This window comes from Astyanax mexicanus, chromosome 1, assembly GCF_023375975.1.
Source record: "Astyanax mexicanus isolate ESR-SI-001 chromosome 1, AstMex3_surface, whole genome shotgun sequence".
NCBI lineage: Eukaryota > Metazoa > Chordata > Actinopteri > Characiformes > Acestrorhamphidae > Astyanax > Astyanax mexicanus.
In genome coordinates this window covers 95,401,632-95,422,563 of record NC_064408.1, presented here as the reverse complement: position 1 = coordinate 95,422,563, position 20,932 = coordinate 95,401,632, and the positions used below count along the sequence as shown (strand labels likewise).

At 36.2% G+C, this 20,932-nt stretch overlaps 2 protein-coding genes across 5 annotated transcripts in view; one reads left to right on the top strand and one right to left on the bottom strand.

Annotated features, from left to right (window-relative positions):
- zbtb47b (zinc finger and BTB domain containing 47b) overlaps positions 1-13,138 on the top strand; it is a 68,836-nt gene extending 55,698 nt beyond the window's left edge. For all 4 annotated transcript variants that reach the window (XM_007249046.3, XM_022682975.2, XM_049485986.1 and 1 more), the window contains one exon: positions 3,021-13,138. In XM_007249046.3, the coding sequence (XP_007249108.3) occupies positions 3,021-3,388 (368 nt within the window). In that variant the 3' untranslated portion in view covers positions 3,389-13,138. The remainder of the gene's footprint in view (positions 1-3,020) is intronic.
- klhl40b (kelch-like family member 40b) lies at positions 12,968-20,107 on the bottom strand. Its single transcript, XM_007249050.4, has 6 exons — positions 18,783-20,107; positions 17,349-17,509; positions 17,130-17,237; positions 15,574-15,759; positions 15,298-15,447; positions 12,968-14,718 (listed from the first exon to the last, which is right to left on the bottom strand). Exons 1-6 carry the CDS (start codon positions 19,917-19,919, stop codon positions 14,601-14,603), a joined length of 1,860 nt encoding a protein of 619 aa, XP_007249112.2. The 5' UTR covers positions 19,920-20,107; the 3' UTR covers positions 12,968-14,600.
- Positions 20,108-20,932: the final 825 nt, after the last annotated feature.

Here is a 20,932-nt window from a genome sequence, read left to right as displayed (position 1 = left end):
GTAGGGCCCAGCGCTCAGGTGCTTTCTTTTGGCTAATGGGGTCAACTCACATGTGTGCTTACTATAAAGATGAAGAATGTTGCATGATCTTTTTAAGGTCATTGAGGAGGAATGTGCTAATACAGCACTTCCAATAAATAACCCAAAATTTATTTTGCAAGAATTTCGTATAAACTACTGAAATAATGCCAGTCACAAGGGTCTCACCCACACAGTTTAAACCACCAGGGACACTCTCTTCAAATCTGAGACACAGAAAGCAAAAACCTATAGTGGGGGGCAACTATCAAGTAGACATTTTAAATATTGTAAATGAAATGTATTAAATGGATTCTATGAGGCACGCAAACCCAAGCCCACTGTGGGGTCAATGGTGGTGATGAATGTGCCTTCAACGGGTTAGCCAGCCCTAGAATTGCAGCATTGTTGTCTATTTGCTTCACTGGTCTGATGACACATGGGGTGCTACCTGACACTATGCTCACTGTTATATTAGTGCCAGTCATTAAGGATAAGGCAGGTAAAATAGGGAGTATGGATAACTACAGACCTATTGCCTTAGCCAGCATTCGGTCTAAGGTATTAGAGAAGATGCTGTTAGATAGACTGAGTGAGTTTATTTATACCACAGAAAATCAATTTGGTTTTAAGCCTATGCACAGCACAGATTTATGTATTTATGCCTTGAAAGAAACTGTTGAATCCTACAGAAAGCATGGTTCTACAATATTTCTGGGGTTTATTGATGCATCTAAGGCGTTTGACAGAGTGAACCACCATAAGCTCTTCACTAAACTCATGCTTAGGGGTGTACCTGGATACGTATACGTATTCTGGTTTACTGGTATGCTAATCAACATATGCAGGTGAAATGGGGAAACAGTCTATGTACTCCTTTCTGTGTAGGCAATGGAGTTAGACAAGGGGGACTTCTATCTCCAGCCTTGTTCAATCTATATATGGACAACCTTTCCAAACAACTGGGGAGGTGTAAGACAGGATGTTTAATAGGTAATACTGTTTTAAACCATTTAATGTATGCAGATGACCTGGCTATTATGTCCCCCAGCACTGTCGGGTTTCAGCAGCTCCTAAATGTGTGCTCTGAGTATGGGGCTGAGTTTGATATACAGTACAATCCAAAAAAGAGTGTTGTGTTGATATGTAGAGCCAAGGAGGATCATAAAGTGCCCTTTCCAACATTTTACCTGTCAGGGCATTCAGTATGTGTATCAAGCAGTACAAAATATCTTGGACACATTATCACTGACAAGTTGGAAGATGATGCTGACATGTATAGGCAGAGACGAATGTTGTATGTCCAAGCAAATATGTTAGTAAGAAAATTTCATTTCTGTTCTGATGATGTGAAAGTAAGTCTGTTTCGTGCTTACTGTACTCCTATGTATGCAGCCCCACTATGGGTCAGCTACAAAAAAGAGACCCTGCGTAAACTTCAAGTAGCATATAATGATTGTCTGAGGATATTGCTGAAAAAGCCTAGGAGTTGCAGTGCTAGTAAACTATTTTGTGACTCAAGACTAAGTACTTTACAGGCTCTCTTGAGGAACCTAATGTTTAAGTTCATGTGTCGTCCGGATAAGTCTCAAAACTGTATTATAAGGGTTCTCACAAGCCCTAGATGCAGCTATGTCAGATATCAATCATATATGTGGAAGCATTGGTATGGCTGCCTTTTAAGACTATCATGACTGATAGTATGGTTGTACATGCTTATGCATCATTTTTTTTTTTCCCTCTTCTTTTCTTATGTATATGTTGTATGTGAGCCTGTAATAAAGTTTAATATTAACCACATAAAGTAAATTATTTTTTCTCACTTAACTAAACTATTGTGAACCTAAAAGTATGAGCCTCTTTATATACTAAACCACAGCGTGTGTTTTAAGCCAGTCGTAAAACAACTTAGTGTTAATGCATCTAAGACACTTTGGAGATGGATAGATGCTTTTTTAACAAGCCTCTGTTAAAGCTTCTGTCTGTTATAATTGTGAGCATGTACTTACTGAGAAAATACAATCAGACAAAGTGTGTACATACATATAGTTTGCTTGGAAGATCTGATTACTGTTCTAGACTCTAGCTCTCTAGTCAGGTTTCTAAGCCTTAATTTGATCTAAAAAAAAATTGGAGTATTTTGTGTACATGACCAGAAAATCAGTTATGGTTGAATTCAAAGTTTTAATACTTTAATTGTAACATAGATAAAAGACTGGTATACAGCCTAATAATTTAAATCTATACCTCTGCATAATTTATTAAAATATTATTACACTAGATTTAGATCTGTTACAATAACTATTTTTACCAAAAGATATATTGAAACAGAAATAATTGTGATAAACAATATTATTGTCCTTTTAAAGCCAGTTGACGACACTGACATAATAATAATTAAATGGCATAATAAAGCACTAACACCATTTTAAGAACACTGAATTTTTAATTAATCACAGTGATGAAGTTTTTTTCTTCACTTACCACAGCCTACTCTCTGTGTAGGGGACACTGTTTTTTATGTATTAGTCATTGTGTGACTGGCTAAAATAGAAGTGCAGTGACTTGGCTCAGATACATCAGCTCACAGACGCCTCATGCTCACCGACATTACCTTGGGAGTGATGTGGGGAGAGATTGTCATCCACCCACCTAGAGAAAGCATGGCCAGTTGTGCTCTCTCAGACTCCGGCTGCTGATAACAAGCAGCATGACAGAGCTAACTAAACTCTAATACGTCAGAGTGAGTGCAGTTAAATATCCACTGTTAGAATGAAGTTAAATGGAATCCTTGCAGTAAGCAACTTTTAGTTTACTACTTATTTGAAGGTGTACATTCCAGAGGGTACAATCCACTGCTCCATAGCTCAGTGCTGTGTGGCTTCATACCCCTCTAGCTCACACCTAGACTGATAAGTGACTGATGATTTTAACACCCCCAGATTCATAAGAAATATAATCTGTGTATAATCTTTGTGTCTTGTCTCCTCTCTGTGCTGTAGGAGAGAAGCCGTATATCTGTGAGATCTGTGGGAAGAGCTTCACTAGCAGGCCCAACATGAAGCGTCACCGGCGCACACACACCGGTGAGAAGCCCTACCCCTGCGATGTGTGTGGCCAGCGCTTCCGCTTCTCCAACATGCTCAAGGCCCACAAGGAGAAGTGCTTCCGGGTCAGTAACCCGTTAGTCCCCGATGGAACCCCCCTGGGCCTGGACTCGGCGTCTCCCGGCGCGCTGGCCGGCCGGTCCGTGACTCCTCCTGCTGAAGCGTCCAGCCCCCTTTCCCTTCCCCTTCTTCACTCCATCGGGGGTCTTCCCCCTCCTCCTCCCCTCTTCTCCACTGGAAGGATCAGCTCAAACAACAACTAACAGCGTTCGGTAGAATCTTAGTGGGTCCTTTTCCGTTATCTGGGACCCAAAGCAGTAGATCGTTTGACTCTGAGAAAGCCATGCAAGTTACAGGAGAGATGAAGCACTTGGGGATGGGGTTTCTGACCTGCTGAAAGAAGTCTGAGACATGTAGCGGATGTTTTTAACAGTGTGAGACACTGTATGATCCTTTGATGCTGTGCGAGCGATGACTTTAGCGTTCTCGTAGAGATATTTTATATATATTGTCAAGAGTAGCTACGCATAATATTCAGAGAAATATGTTCTCATTTCTGTTCATATCTGTGTTTTTATGAGCTAAGGGAGCTGGCTTCTTGATGGTTAGGTTCTTATGCTCAGTTGTTTGGGCCTAAGATTGACATGGTGAAACTTTGATGCAGCAAGATTTGTGGAACAAATGCAACTTAACTTAGCTGATATTATTCAAATATTGCAGTGTACTTTACAAAAAATGTTTATGATGTGTTATTTAGTATACATTTTTATCTTAAGTAATTATTTTAAGTAATTTGCAGCAAAGATCCAAATCAATTAGAGGTGAAATTCAAACAAGTGTTATATATTAGCATTCTGGTTAAGCTAACTGGTTACCAGCAAGAAAGCTGCATTACTCCAAGAAACAATTTTTTTTTTTTTCGTTGCCCGTGTCCAAAACCATATATGTATTATTCTAATGGTGGTGCACTTGTTTGACATAGGAGAGGCCATTTGTTTTTTTAAGTAATGTTAATTAAATTAGAGAAAATAAAATAATAAATTATTTTTTATTAATATTATAATATCAATCATAATAATAACAAGTAGCATGTATATCTCTACTGATACAAAATATGTTTTAGCACCTACTGTTTGCAAACAGTGCATATGAAAGTGGCCTAACTGCATACATCTCGTCCTGTTTTAAATATACAGCTCTGGAAAAAAATTAAGAGAGCACTTCAGTTTCTGGATCAGTTTCTCTGATGTTGCTATTTATAGGTATATATTTGAGTAAAATGAACATTGTTGGTTTATTCTATAAACTACAGACAACATTTCTCCCAAATTACAAATAATAATATTGTCATTTAGAGCATTTATTTTTTTGCAGAAAATGAGAAATGGATGAAATAACACAAAAGATGCAGAGCTTTCAGACCTCAAATAATGCAAAGAAAACAAATTCATGTTCATAAAGTTTTAAGAGTTCAGAAATTAATATTTGGTGGAATAACCCTGGTTTTTAATCACAGTTTTTATGCATATTGGCATGTTCTCCTCCACCAGTCTTACACAGTAATTTGGATAATTTTATGTCACTCCTGGTGCAAAAATTCAAGCAGTTCAGTTTGGTTTGATGGCTTGTGATCATCCATCTTCCTCTTGATTATATTCCAGAGGTTTTTAATTTGGTAAAATCAAAGAAGCTCATTATCTTTAAGTGGTCTCTTATTTTTTTTTCCAGAGCTGTATTTATTATAGGATATTATGGGAGTTGTTTAGAACTAAGCCCCCATAGTTTAAGTAAATAAAGTTGAAGAAGTAAGGAGACAGAGTGGGAGCGAAGTAGTTTAACACGAAGATGATGTAAATTCATTTATTTTATCACTTCAAAAACACTGGTGCTGTGAGGCAGATTAAAAAAAAACACAAGCTTAATAACCAGGGTATTTAAACATCTCTATTTCATATATCTGTATCTAATAGCTATCAGCCTTTTTAAATGACATTGCTGTGCGATTATAATATATTGACCAAAAGCATGTTTTGTTAAAACATGTCTAACCACATAAAATATACATAAAATAGTACATTTTACTACATATTGTTCTGTCCAGCTTAATCCCAAAACCCATATAGGATGGTAGCATGTGGTTTTGGACACAGCCAAAATATTCCGTCATCACATGATGTGTTATCAGTGTTTTGATATTATTTTTCATTAAATGATCTTTAGTTAAGATAACTAGGTGTAAGTTTGCCTTCAGCTGAAGCAGTGTGAAGGTTTCACCATGTAAACTCAGTCTGAGGAAGTTACAAAGAGGTCACCAGAGCTTCAGGGTTAAAGACTGCGGTACAGTTAAGTTGTGTTTCTTTCCTGATGGGATTCTCTGCGTTAAGAATGTCCTTGCAGGTGGAGTGACCTGCAGTTTCTAAAGCCTGTGAAGCTGTGCAGATGCTGGGAGATAAATTGCACCATTATCAACAGTGCAAGAAACAACAGTGTGTTCCAGCAGAGGGCGCCATGCATTCAAAGACTTGACTTGTGAGTTGGAAATGTTGCAGTTATGGTATAGGAGCGATAACCAAATTCTTTACCCTGTTTATCCTGGTGCCGTAACCAAATCCTGTGTGCTCAAACGCCATCATTAGATATAATAGATTCATAATCACTCCTGCACCTTATTTTTCTCCATAGATTGGTTATGTTTTATTCTTAAAGGTCGTCTTTAAAGGGTTTGATATGATGGTTTGTGTCAGGCCTGGCTTGGCCCTTTGTGCCCTGTATGAAGTTTTGAACGTGTGTTTTGTGTAATACCTGTGCTGTGCATAGGTTAAAGAAAGTATGGGAGCTTTTAGACAGCTGAAGCACTTAAAAGGATGAATTCCTAAATCTTAATCATTTACAGAAAGATAGTAGGATGCTAGAAAACATACTAAATACAAATATCATTGTATTTTTAAGTAGAAGAGCACTTTATAAATATCGGTCTGTGTATTGGCCATCATTGTGACTGAAAATCAGAACCCTCATTTCTTTTTTTTTATTAGTACAAAGGATGTACAAGCCGTAGCAGAGCAATAGAGCAATATATTCCACTAAGACTTATTGTTATTTCTACTTAGACCGTTTGTTCTGTACCTGTAATCACTGATGGTGGTACTCCTTTCATTCCAGTGTCTTATATATTGATTTGGGTCTTGGATCAGATGACAAATCAGTGATTATTGCTGATGTGTTGATATCCATTTGGCTTAACATAAAGAACAGTGCAGATAGTTCATGTTTTATTATTAGTTCATTGATTAATGTACCTGAAAGTGAAGTGCGCCTTTGTTTTCCAGTTTTCATGAGGTTTTGGACTGCTGTGCACTTTTGACCTTTCTTATACTGAGATTTTACACTTTAAAGGTTCACTAAGTTGAATTTCCTTCCATAATAATTATATACTGTACATTATAACATTAAAATGTTTTCTATATATTTTTACTTTCAAAATCTAGAAGAATAAATCATTTGTTCTTACCATTTAAGGGACATTAAGGGATGTTGGAAGATGATTTGAGTTGAGACAGATTATATCTGTCTGTTATCCCTTATTTTTCCCCATATTTCTAATACATAGAATGAATTATTAATATTTTGACATGTTGGATTAGTGGCTTCTGGTAAAAAGTCTTGTATTTTTGAATTTTGCAATATACAGCTCTGGAACAAATTAAGAAACCATTTCAGTTTCTGAATTAGTTTCTCTGATTTTGCTATTTATAGTACATGTTTCCTTAAAATGATAAATGTTGTTTTATTCGAGAAACTACGGACAACATTTCTCCCAAATTCCAAATAAAAATATTGTCATTTAGAGCATTTATTTGAAGAAAATGAAAAATGGCTGAAATAACAAAAAAGACGCCTAGCTTTCAGACCTCAAATAAGGCAAAGAAATCAATATTTGATGGAATAACCCTGGTTTTTAATTATAGTTTTCATGCATCTTGGAATGTTCTTCTCCACCAGTCTTACACACTGCTTTTGAATAATTTCTACTCCTGGTGCAAAAATTCAAGCAATTCAGCTTGGTTTGATGGCTTGTAGTCATTCATCTTCCTCTTGATTATATTGCAGAGGTTTTCAATTTGATAAAATCAAGGAAACTCATCATTTTTAAGTGATCTCTTATTTTTTTCCCTAAGCTGTATATTGCAAAATAATGAATTGACAACCGTGATAATTTTTTCAATATTTGGGCACATCCAGTCAAATTCTCATTCCAGGTGAAAATTAAAACTTCCTGTTGGGAAAAGATGGAAAATTAGATGTCTACTTTAGTATTACACATAAAACACAACATAAAATATAAATATAAGCTACATTTAAAGTAACACAACCAAGTGTGTACTATGCCCATAATATTAATATAACATTTTAATATATTTAGTTTTTTATAATTTGTTTTCTCCACAGCACCACCATGTCCCACGTCCTTCACTATATCAGTTACAAAATAATTTGTACATCCATGTTTTTATTATTGTTTTTTAGACATCATTATTAGAAGTCATCATTATTGTTTAGCTGCCAGGAAATGCTAGTAGACAGTCACACTCAGAACTCTCTCTACCTCTGCCTTGTTCTTATAGGACATCTTTATGGGTCAGTAAAGCTGAATCATCAGCACAACACCTGATGCAAAACAAACCATTTAGCTGCCAATCATTCAAATATCATCCCACTTTACCTAACTCATCATCATTCTAACACTATCAGGGCATGATCTACTTCTCCGGGACCCACATAACCCACCAACCCCCCCCCTGCAGCTACCTCTGAATGGATGTAATGAGTGACATATATCTGTAGACAGACAAAGCTGCCTGAGAGTCCTCTGTTGGAATGTAGTGAATTTAGTGATAGAGATATATCGCTTAGTGGACCTTTAAAGAGTCTCTATAGAGAAGCCATGGAAGGTCTGATTAGAGAAAAGATGTTTCAGAGAGTTTGTAGAGATGATACTAAGATTTCCTTTTAGAGCATTAGAGAGGATATTTAACATATAAAGACGTTTAACATTAAAGACAGTATAATATAGTCCCAATAACAGGTATTACAAACTATATAGTCCATATTAAAATATACAATGCAGTATCTATAGTCTGTAAATATCTTGTGTACTCCATGTCACTTACTGTATGGGCTGTTTTTTTCTTTTTCTCGTTTTCTGTTTATCTTGTTTACAATGTACTGAGAGTCAAATGAATGTGGTGATGTGTAGAGGAGGGGGGTCAGCACTATTGAAAGATGTTGAAAGTTGTGGATAAGCTTTTGTATTTGTGATAAGCTCTAAAATAATTTTTTTTGACTGAAGCACCTTAAATTTTATAGTTGCTCACATTCCCATTAATGTGTGCAAATGGTGGCATATGTGAGATGAGATGTGAGATGCTGTGTGAATTACTGGTTGATACCAAATGGTACAACTTTTGGACTTTTGGATGTCTTAATGTGGAGTTTCACTGATTTTTTAAAATGTTTACAGAAATAAATGGCTAAGTCGTTCAGAGTGGCTTGCTAGAGGATGGTATAGTGTTGTGGTACATGTAGTACGTGACTGGTGCTCAAAATATTTTTTCTGGATAACTCAAAACTGTGATTTATGTAGATGTTTTGAAATATCGGTGAGACTCCTCTTTAAAACCACCATCATGGATTTTAGAGCAACATCAGCACTTAATTTATCTTAATTCAAATTGTACTTTTATTGTAAAATTCACAAGAGACAAACTTACATGTAGCACAAAATCTATAGATGACATTTGGAGGTGATTCCTGCATGGAAATTTAAATAAAGAAATTTAGATTAAAATTCAGATTAGATACTTAACCTCTTACCAGGCCTTGGCCTGTATATGGCTACAAGTGTAGATAATACAAAACCCTTTTTCTCTGCTGTAAAATAACTTATTTACATTCTGAAAACTTTGAGGGCTTTGGAGACTATACATTTTACTCTGCTCCCCTTAATAATTCCAGAACAGTAACAGGCATTAAACTAAATTCTGCATGTTTAAAAATAGACGTAAAAACTAGACAACCATAACTAAATGGAAGGGTTGCAGGACATTAATAGTAAATTTTTTATTCATTATATTTTGAAAATTGAGCATGAATATATCAATTCAACAAGTCGATTAATAAAAAAAATACATTTTTCTGTATTTGCTATCAGTAAAAAGGCTCACAGTGCACACAGAGTGTGATTAAAGGGCTTATTGTTATTTACCTACTGTGTGTTGAACAGTTTGTCCTGGAATGATGAGCTCATGAATCTCTGATGGTGGTTTTATACAGAGAGTTCTGTTGGAGCAGTTTTTTTTATTATTCTGAATTTTATATTGAATAGCTTGCACTTACCCTGACTATGCCTAAATTGACCGCATACATGTAAATTGTATTGCAGTGAATGCTCTGGTATTGATTAGTTGAAACTCAGTTCAGTCTGATCAGTATGTCAGTGGTTTCAAAACAATATCTGTGACGGTTACCTGTAGGCGCAAGCTTTTGTCTTTTTGCTTGTGGCTCATCCAATCAGCAGCCAAACTTTAAACGTTTCAAACGTTTGTAATTAGCTAGGGCAAAAGCTTGAAAACACATCTGACACTGTTAATACAAGTCCTGTAGTGTGATATATGTAGGAGTGGGCAGTATGGCAACATTTGTAACATTATGGTCAAATCATGTATTGTATCACAATATTTAATATTTTTCAATCCAGATTTTCTTTTTTAGAATTGGTATTAAATTCATAAAATCATATCATAATCCACAAACAGTTAAGAGGTGCATGTATATACAGTTAACCCAGTTACACTTTACAGGCCTGTTACACTCAATATGGACACACTTTCTAATGAACACATTCAGCTATTTTAAGTAAAAATTTATTTTTAACAAAAATGTGCAAATGCACACACATCTTGTCTCATCTCTGTAAAGGAACATTGTCAGAAAAATTGATCTCATGGCACGATTGGCACCATGCCTAATGCCAGGCGTGATCTAGATGGGTATAAATCCCCTTACTTTGCAAGTACATGTTAGAATTGGGTAGTGCTCTAAAAATATTGATCACACCTGGGTTTAATAATAATTAATCATTATTTAACTATAATCCAGAAGATATTGCCATATTGCCCAGCACTAGCAGACAGCAGTTTTCATTTCTGTTCAAATGCATTTTACTATTTGCCTCTCTTAATAGTACACTGCTTTCCATTTAAAATCCTTTATCAATTCAAATAAAATGTATCTAAGAAAATCTACTTATATAGCTCTTTGGCAACTGAGCGCTATATACAAAGCAGCTTTACAGAAATCTTGTAGCCCTACAGTAATGAAAATAGGCTGCTTGGTTGCCAGGTGTTCTCCACCATCCAGTGATAAACGACACAATCCAGCTTTCAGTCTTTGACACTTTTTTGCATTGTTTTGTTATTGTAACCTCAGCACATATAGCTGAGGCTGTGGAGGTTCTGTGGTGCAGGCTGAGGTGGTGCTGTAATGAACATGCCTTAAAGTGAAATGGAGAAACGGAGCTGCCACAGTAGTGAATGTGCTACGTTTTCACGTATTAATGCGAATCACAGTGGCTTGATAATCGGCGAGTGATGCTACTGATCTGTGCACTTTGGACTGGTCTGTCTAGAAGATAAGCAGTGAAAAAAGATTGATTTGAAAAGTTTTATACAGTATATACAGTTTGTGATTGGGAGAATATATCTTGCAATAATGTCTTGTGCCAGATGATGCGCCTTTTTAATGCTAGACTGAAGCTGAACACTTTAACTTTTGTTCAATTCTTTTGTGTTTAAGTTACATTTTTCATTTTTTTCCACTGTCCTTGTTGCACCTTATTGAATATTATGTGTTAAACCCATAATACTTGTATGTGGGATTGGAATGGAGTATTGCTAAATGTTTTATTGTCTTTCTTTAGTGCCCGTATGTTATGTGTGGTTATATTGACATTGTTTGGGGTTTATGTATGGGAGGTGATGTGCGGGCTGTGATACACTCAATATATAACAATACAGTACTGTGCAAAAGTCTAAGAAATAATATGTACAACTATTTATCTGACCTGTAAACCCTTGTAAAAAAAAGAAAGTATACTTAAAATCATTAAAAGTATGTTTTTTTTAAATAAAAATACTAAAAGTGCATTTTCTATTTAATGTACTCAATGAAAATACACATTAAACATATTTAAAGTACACTTTAGTGACAGTGTCATTAAGGTGTACACAATATGTGTGTCTATACATAAAGGAGTACATTTTCAATATACTTTAAGTGTATTAAAAATTATGTTTTAAAAACACACACCTAAATCTAAAGTTTAAAGAAGATATACAAAAAAGCAAAACCTAATGCTTTTATGTTGTATTTAAAAATATCTTAATTACGACTGAAATATACTTGCCATAGTTGCCATGCATTGTTCCAAAATAGTACATTTAGTATGTATTTAAGTATATATTAATTTTAATGTTAAAAGTATGTACTTTTCAGTGTTAAGTATACTTTAAAACTATATATTTAATACACTTTTCTTTTACAAGTGAAGGTTCATTACATAAAAAAACTAGAATAAAAAAAAACAGTAAACAGGACTGGATGTGTGTGATTATTTTAGCTTAACCATTTCCAGCGCTCTCTTGGAAGATGGCCAAGAAATTCCAGTTCACATCCAACAGCTAGTTTATCTAATCAGTCCTACATTAAAATAAACCAGGAGAGCTGCTGGAGGAATTTAACAAATACATACAGTGTCTGGAGTTTACACAGAAGATACAACAACTAAACCTGTGTTCTCATAACCAACATATCACATATCAGTTTACTGAACAACAGCTCTCTGTGAGCACCTATGTAATATTTATTTTTTAAACTTTTTAATATAGTTATTTACTTTCAGTTACCACTGAGAATCCCATTTTCTGTGGCATTCTTAAGACTTTTGCACTGTACAGCATACAGCACTGTTGGACAAAAATCCCTAGTATCTCCAAAATAGTAACTTTACAGGACAAGTGTAAAAAAATATTCCATGTAATTTTGGAGTAATTTTATTGGTAAATTGGTTCATCAAGATTTTTTTTTACACAATGTGAAGAGCAACTGGCAGATTCACATTATGTCAAAAACGAGAACTGAACAAAAAACAAAAACGGTGATAAAAGGTTTTTGTTAAACAGTGGCTGTATCCTACATCTAGTGTATACTGGTCAGGCCTGTATAAGTATAATGTTAAACTGCCGAGGCTTAAAACTGAAAGTTGCTTTTTTTTTTTTTAATGGTTAATCATATAATTATTAATAGTCTTAAATAGAAAACTTTTTTCCAAAGCTTTTTTTTTTTTTTGAAAGCACTTTATGTGAAGATTTTTGACAAGGTAAGAGTTGTTGTGCATATAAGTGATTATTTTATGTGGGGTGGGGTTCTGAAGGTTTAAGGCACTTTTTTCACTTTTTCTTTCTTTTCAAAAACCAAGTGGCCAAATTGTAGTTTGTAACTGAGGGTGAGTTTCACTAAATGAATAGGAAATGCACTGTATAGACTGTGTATTTGTAAGCGAATGTGTTTTCACATGATGGGTAAAATGGACCATGTTCTCCATCTTTTTTATGTTTTTTTTGTCTGTTTCCTTTTACTCATTTGCTGCTAGTTGTGTTGCAGTTAGCATTTTGTGGCCTTCTTAAATTCATTTTGTTTTTCTCAAGCTACAACATTTTGGATATATATGATATATAACCATTTTTATGGCAACAGAAAGAGAAAATCACACTGAAAGAGAGGGACAGTGTTTGAGCTTGTTTATTTTGTTTCCTGTGGGATTGAAAAGAATGAAACAAAAGCCTAAATGAATTTGCACATAGAAGAGATGTAAGGTCAAGGAGAACCCATAGTCCATGCAAGTACCATGGAACGTGTTGCAACCAAATCAAAGATGGAATTACTTTTTTTTTTTTAAACAAACATTTAATATGTAATAATATTAATCTTCCTTCATGTGTATTAATCCCTACTGAAGTGACTGTTCCTGTATTATTTCCTTCACTTTTGCTATGTAACCCCAGTGTCTTAGTCAAACCCTTGTGTACGAAGAAGAACACACATATGCAGTAGTCATGTCGGTTTTGTTAACCTAGTAATTAAAACAATACGAGGACGTTAGTGTCTAGAGGTGCTAATAACATTAGACTGTATTTTATGTCATTTATGGTATCAGTTAGTGTTTACTGTTTGTAACAGAACAAAATAAAACATTAATTTCAATAGTAAACTAAATTAAACATTATATCAAACCTCGCTGTGCTTGTTTTCTCTTGTCTTGTATGTGCATGTCTGCAGCTAATCCCTTTTACAAACATTAGTTAGTACACAACTGAAAACACTGAGCAATAAAGTGTTAATACCACATTGTAGAATGGCTATCATACTATAATTTCACAAAACCATTTAATACATACATTCAATACATGATTACGTTTTTGCATGAAATCGCTACAGATGTTTGAGTGTACATAAGTCTACTCTATGGAATGAGTGTAAAAGCGATAGTTTTGTGATCTACTGTGGGCTTATCACTCTCACCATCTGTTTCTTATATGTGGAAATAACCTCAATTTAAATTTTGGCAATTTTAAATTTCTTCAATATTGCCCATTGTGTTTGTATGTTTATTTAAATAAAAATGATAAAAATCAGCAATACTGTAGCAAGTTACGCTGGATAAAATAAACAGCATTTGAAAAGAAAATACTGCAAACTTCAGGCAGGCAAAAATCACAAACATACATGCCCCAAACTGTTATTAATTAAAAGTTGTAAAAGTGTAATTGCATGATTATGATCATTTATCATCAATATATCTGTGGATTTATATGGTTTTAATTGATAATATTGTTATGTCGTATGGGACAGTATGTTTTAAAAATATATTGGCCTAGCCACTATAGTTTAGAAACTGCCTACATCAGTAGAAAAATGCAAAATATTTGGAAAAGGTTCTCTTGGCATAGAGAAAAAAAAATCTTCTGAACAGGCTCCTGATGATTAGAAAATTGTATTCTCCATCCCATGTGATGCCAGCGCCATCTGTGGCCAGGAGTCTCAAAGAGCATAATCAAACTCTTATCTCTCCCCATCACTCTATTTACCTGTGCTGTACCAGCTGGTGGGGGCATCTGTTATCTGATGTAAGAGAACTGACAGCTAGTGTTCTCCTCCAAGCGTGTTGAGTCTGATGAAATTCGGTAAGCGGTAGTTCCAAACTATTTAGTTGAAGTTTCATTCTAGTCTTCAGCCTTCCAGCACTGACCTCATGTAATGGGGAGTCCTAGCTAATTTTTGGGAATTATAAATTACTAAACTGGGGAGAAAAAGTAAAAAAAGGCAGCTGGTTTCAGAATGTTGCTTCAGTGTTTCAGTCTATTCTGGCATTTTAGTGAGTCTCAGTGTGTTCAGGCGGGCGGCCAACACTGTGGCACCAGACGCGTAGCGAATGTCTCTCAGAATGCCCGTCCATTTCCGCTCCGCTTCATCATACCTGCAAAAAGCATGTGATGGTTTTACTGATGTGCTTTTTCTTTTACAGTAGCAGACATCCCAAGTTGCAAAAAATATTTTTTTATATATATCTTTTACCAGATATGGATATACTTTAGAGAATTCAAAGGTGAAATGAGTTTTAATGGGAGCCATGATGCTCCTGAATGCATCTCGTCCAGCAGGGGAAAAAACAACCTGCTCACACTAAAAACTGATTGGCTGACTCGAAGACTCTTGCAGAGAGCAGGCCAATCAGAACCCTCTCTGTTTTGCATGCGATTCATGAATACGCACACGGGGGGAGCAGCTTCCTCTCCCTCTCCCTCTCTTTCACACATGCAATTGGGTAAAAAAGTCTGTCGCCTGCATGCATGTGCTATATTCCGGGAGATTTTATCTGACTTGCGGTAGAACTACACAGAGCCTTCTTTCAATAAATGGATAATAAAAGGATATGAATGTAAATGCTAGTTATAGCTGATATATTAATCTTTTTTTTTTTTACAGTCTCCACCTCAGCTCTCATTAGTCTTTATCATGAGAATCTAATTTCTAGTCTTGTGATCTGGTGCCTTACCTCCATATATCAGTCATTTCTCTTGGTGTGAGCTCCTCCTCAGCTTCACCTGGAATCATTGCAAATCCTCCCACAGCATAAAGAACGTTACCCACTGAGATCAGACTGAGGGAGCTTCTCTCCTGAGGAAACTCCACAAAGTCAGACCACCTAAAAAAAGCATACACAGTCATTCCAACACATCCCCCGTAAATTGCTCAATTATTTAAATATCAATAAAATCAATATCGACAGCCCATGCAGGCTCGATTATTGTTTTGTGAATGTTGTACTGACTTGTTTGTTGCAATGTCATAAACCTCCACACTTCCAGTCAGTCCAGTTTCTGTAACACCAGTAGCAGCGTAGATCTTGTCCTTGTGGACAGTTACACCAAACAGAGACCGTGCAGTCTTCAGTGGAGCGAGGTCCTTCCATTCACCTTTCTTTATGTCGAAGGCACACACTCTCTTTAAACACTGTCTACGAGCAAAACAATAGGACATATCAGAATTAACAAATTTCTTTCAAATCAGTGAACAGTAACAGACATGGTAATGGTTACATAAAATCTAGGGATTCACAGAATATTTAACAAGCAAAAATGGCAGAAGATCAACAACTAAACCTGTGCTCTCATAACCAATTAATAACTTTAACTTTTTAATAAGTTTAATAACTTTTATTAATATAGGTATTTATATTCAGATACCACAAAAAAAAAATTTAATTGCTTCATCAAGGTTTTTTCTTAACACAATGTAAAGAGCAACTATCAGACTCACAATGAAAGTTGTTCTTTTTAAAAATGACTTATCATATAATTAAGGGGCTTAAATAGAAAACTTTTTTGCAAAGCTTTTCTTTTTTGAAAGCACTTTATGTGACGTTTATGTGATGATTTTTGACAAGGTAAGATTTAGTTGTTAATAGAAAAAATTTAGATCAGTCCATTTAAATTATTATTTTTGGGGTTTGCGGGTTTAAGGCCCAGTGGCCAAATTGTGGTGTGTAACTGGGGGTTTCACTAAATTAATTTGCTGATTAATTTAGTGAATTAATCAGCATAGTGTGCCCAAATGCTCCTGTGTACAGAGTTGACAGGGAAGGAAGTGACAAATTACAGGTTTGAGTTCATTTTAACACTCTACTCTCATAAATTAAATAAAGTATCCTGTTCAGCATAACTCATAACGCTTGGTATTAATTGACTTAGTTTGTTTCCTCGTCTGTTTTCAAGCTAAAAGATACACACTGTAGCTACAGCGCTAGCATAGCAACTTAACTCTACCTAGCCCAGTTACCTTGTTAGCTGTAGCATTTCTTTTGCTGCATACAGTACACTTTAAGTTAGTTTGTCAGCTACATGTGACTGCTAAGGTAACTAACCTAGCTAGGTAGCTAAATATGGGACTGGATTAGTACAACTGAAATGAAAATGTATGGTTAGAATATCACTACTAAGCTTCACTAGGTTAGTTAGCTAGCTACATTAAGCTAAATATTACCTTTGACTAAAATTGCACTGCTGAGGTAACTTACCATTATGTGATAAGAATGGCACTGCAGCTGTAGCTAACTAGCTTGATGTGTGACTAGAAAAACTAGCCTATTTCAGCAGGGATGATAAAAACGCTAAGTGTTCGGTATCTGTAATAAATAATTGTAGTTTTGTAGCTAATATATTAAAGCAATAAAATAGATTGAATGGTTAAAAAATTGGTACATTTTTTGAAAACTTGCCAAAAAGAGTGTTTTGGGTATTCAGACTTCAGTCAAATTTTTTATTTTGTTCGGTTTTGGTCGAGGCCAAACATTTTTATTTTCGATGCATTACTAATAATATCACTTACTTGCTGTCTCCTTTGCCTCCTATAACATAGACAAGTCCATTGTGAGACACTGTTGCATGGCCATATACTGGGTATGGGACTGGAACTGAGTCTGCCCATTTAAAAGCTCTAGAAACAAATAAAAGAACCAATATTAAAATTGAGCACATAGCATGCAGGTTTCAGGACACATATTGCTGGGGTTCAAGTCTGTTTTATAATAAAAAGTGAGACACTTACTGTCTGTCATAAATCAGCACTGAATCCAGTGTACACTCCCCTTCTTTCATCTCTTTCCCACCAATAACAAATATGCAGTTCTCTGCTTCACCCATGCTAAACAGGAAGCGCGGGGAGGGCATAGGGGGCATGCCCAGCCAGTCTGAACTCGCAGGGTCAAACTGTAAGAGTTCAGAGGGTCATCAGTAGCTTTACATTGTTGAACAAACAATACATAATATTTGAAGAATAACAATTCTGATACAGAAAGACATGATAATGCAGTGCAGCACTAATGCTGTTAGGAGGCCGCTGGTTAAAGATTTTCTTCTCTTTTTCTGTTAGGAAATTAAAGTAACATGTTCTTCCTCTGTGATGCGTGAATTATTTTCAAAAATAAACATTATATTCTGGGCAAGCTCAATGATTAGTCTGGCATAGTACTGTATTATGACTAACAAAACTAGCAGATGGATTAGAGAGCTATGTTACATAAATGTTAGTACAAGTTTAAGTTAAAAAAAATTTAATGGTTAAAAACAGGGCAATTTGAGTCTATGAATTAGTTTAATACATATTTGCGTGGACCCCAGACCAATTAGGTTGGGTTAAAAGGGCCCAAAATGTCCTAACACATATTACATTACATTACATTACATTACATTACATTACATTTGGCAGACGCTTTTGTCCAAAGCGACTTACAATAAAGTGTAAATAATAGAAGAGGTTAAGTACAAAAATAATATTGAAGTGCAAATAATAGAAGAGGTTAAGTACAAAAATAATAGAAGTTAAAAATAAAACATCTATAGATAGGGCCTTAAGGAGGTCAGAGGGAAATAATGGGATAGAGGAGTAGAGAAGAGGAAGAAGGAGATGAGGTTAGAATTAGTTAGTTTGTTAGAGGTGTTAGGAGAGTATATGCTGAGGTTATAATGTTGTTGTCAGACAAAAACCATGCATCTTTATTGTTGCTGGATTTACTTTTTGCGATGATGTTAATCTGGCAGTTTGAATGATGAATGGACCAATAGAAATGTTAGTTTTTACAGGAACCTTTTTCCCTCTCCTTTAAAGTTGCCATTTTTAGATTTTTTTTTGTCTGACAGTGACTATAGGTGCTCTCTTAAAATCTCTTTTGAAATGTGGAGATCTAAGGCAGTCTACCAAGCATCTACTAATCCTGGAGATGTCTTTCTTGCAGGTTTCAAAATCAGTCCTCATCTAAAACACTTCCTAGCTAGCTAGTTTATCACTCAGACAGCAAAGAAACATTGATTCAGCGTGTCTTTGCTGTCTGGGCAGGCACTTTTGAAGGCAAAATTACAATAGATCAGGTATAGTGGATTAAGGTTAGAGTCACAGTTGACCGTAATACACATAGATTCTCAGGACTGCATTGGAATCCACTGTTATGTATAAGGCATGGAATGAAGGTATAGGGTTCTGTACCTGTAAAAAGTATGAGTAGAGCTCTTCATCTTTACTTTGCTCATTGAAGAAAAGTCCTCCTGCCACAAAGATCTGGTTCTCTTTGGTAACCAGGCTGCAGTGATTCTTTGGTATCTGGGTGGACAGCGATGCCACATAGCAGTCGTTTCCGGTAGGGTCATAAGCCACAGAGCCTGTGTCGTTTATCATGAATACCAGTTCTCTAAGAAACATTCCAAACCTCATGTTATCATTCAGGATTCCGGGAAGCAGTTCCTGCTCTTCTTCCTCCTCTTCTGCTCCATCTTTCTTTCCCTCATCATCTCCCTTCTTCTCGCTTTTCTTGCTTTTGGTCTTCTTGAGTTCTGGAAGCTTCCCGGCATGGGCGTCTTTGACCAGTTGGAGCTTCTCTGCAATCTCAGGGTTAGACTGGAGCCATTCGTGCTGTTCCACTTTCTCAGAGAAGTAGTCCTGGGGAATCAGTCGGAAGCGAACGCAGTCCACCAGACCCGGAAGCTCATCAAGCCTCTTCTCCCTGTCGTGGGCAACCCACTTGATCAAGGCCTCGAATACAGACTGCTCTGTCTCGACGTTGAGCGTGTCCGATGCCAGGATGGCTGCCAACTCACTGGGGTTCAGCTGCAGGAATTCCTCATCTTTCGAGATCAACTGAAACCGTTCACAAGCAAAGTTCCTGGCAGATACAGCCAGCCTCGGGCAGTCTAACATCAGGCCCAGACGGAAGATGGCCAGGCAGTTGCTTAGGCTCAGACGCTTCTGCAAGAAGGATACGCAGACAGTGAAAATAGAGGGGATCTGGAGCATGTTGGCCAGAGCGAAGATATCTTGCACGTTGTGCTCTGTAACGTTGATGCTGGAGGTGTAGAGGTACTTGAGGATCATGCCCATGACCCCAGGCTCCACATCCTCCAGAACGATCTCTCTCTGCTTGCTTTCCTCCACACCAGACTGGAAGAACGCCCTGAAGTAGGAGCTACAGGCGGCCAGCACTAGCCTGTGGCAGGGGAACTCCTTATCCTTAATCTTCAGCACACAATCCACCATGGTGTCATTTTCCAGCAGGTCGTAGAGGCCGTCCTGCAGTAGTGTTTGCTGGTAAATCCTCGGCTCTTCCATGGGGTCTATAGGCATCGCCATATTTGCTCCTCAGTGTATTAGACTGTCTCAGCTGAGCTAGTGACTAGTCCTTTGGGCTTGCCCTTACTCTAACTCTCTAACTATCCCTCTGTCAGTGTCCAGTCAAAGGTTGGGTGTATCCAGTCCTACCCAGCGGATTAGCAGACTTCCTCAGCTGTCCCAGCACTTCAGTTGAACTGCAACTGGACAGGCTATTTATAGGTTAGGCCCTTTTGCTGGTATGTGAAATGCAACCCCAATCCAGAGCAACAGCTGACACACTGCCCCTCCGATCCGGCAGCTTACGCTGCTGAGTCATACAGACGCTAGACCCTATAGGTGAGATCAGAGGCCTAAAGCAAGCTGCCCATTGCTCAGGCTGTGAGTCACTTTAGGAAACAATATAGACACATTTAGAACTGTTGCTAATTTCACAAAACACCTTTTCCTAAGTAAAGATCAAAATCTATTTAATTACAAATTAATGTGTTCACTGATTCTAATCTATCATGTAAATCATTACAGGTTTCAAAAAATTAGTAGAAAGCTAAAAAGCTATACATAAAATGATTCTAATATGACAGAGAGAGCTGAGAATGCTGTAGATCATCTATAATAATATTGTGGTGCACTAATCTTGAGGCAGATCATTTGACAAAAATATATAACAGTAAACTGCATACAGCTATATATTATTGTGAAAACACAATAATAAACATTACAATCAAATTGAACATTTTAGCCAATGACACTCAAATATAACACTGTAATAAGACTACCATTTATGCTTTACATTTCATAAGTGCAAGCCAAATTTTGAAGCAATTCTTTTAACTAAAATATACATATACATATATTCAACGTAAATATACATATACATCAATTTTACATAAGTATATTTTTGTGTTGTTCCGTAAATACTTGAGAAAATAACCGTAAACATTATAACATATATTTTGGCATCTGTAAATTGACATGTACTATATTATATATTGTGAAAGTTTAAACATTTTTATTATATGTTAATGGAATAT

Excerpts from the sequence above, each read along its gene's own strand:
- klhl40b (XM_007249050.4), bottom strand. The coding sequence starts at position 19,919 with ATGGCGATGCCTATAGACCCCATGGAAGAGCCGAGGATTTACCAGCAA. Across the intron at positions 17,238-17,348 it reads GTGCTGATTTATGACAGACA|AGCTTTTAAATGGGCAGACT; the intron begins GTAAGTGTCTCA and ends ATTTGTTTCTAG. Across the intron at positions 14,719-15,297 it reads GAAATGACTGATATATGGAG|GTATGATGAAGCGGAGCGGA; the intron begins GTAAGGCACCAG and ends TGCTTTTTGCAG.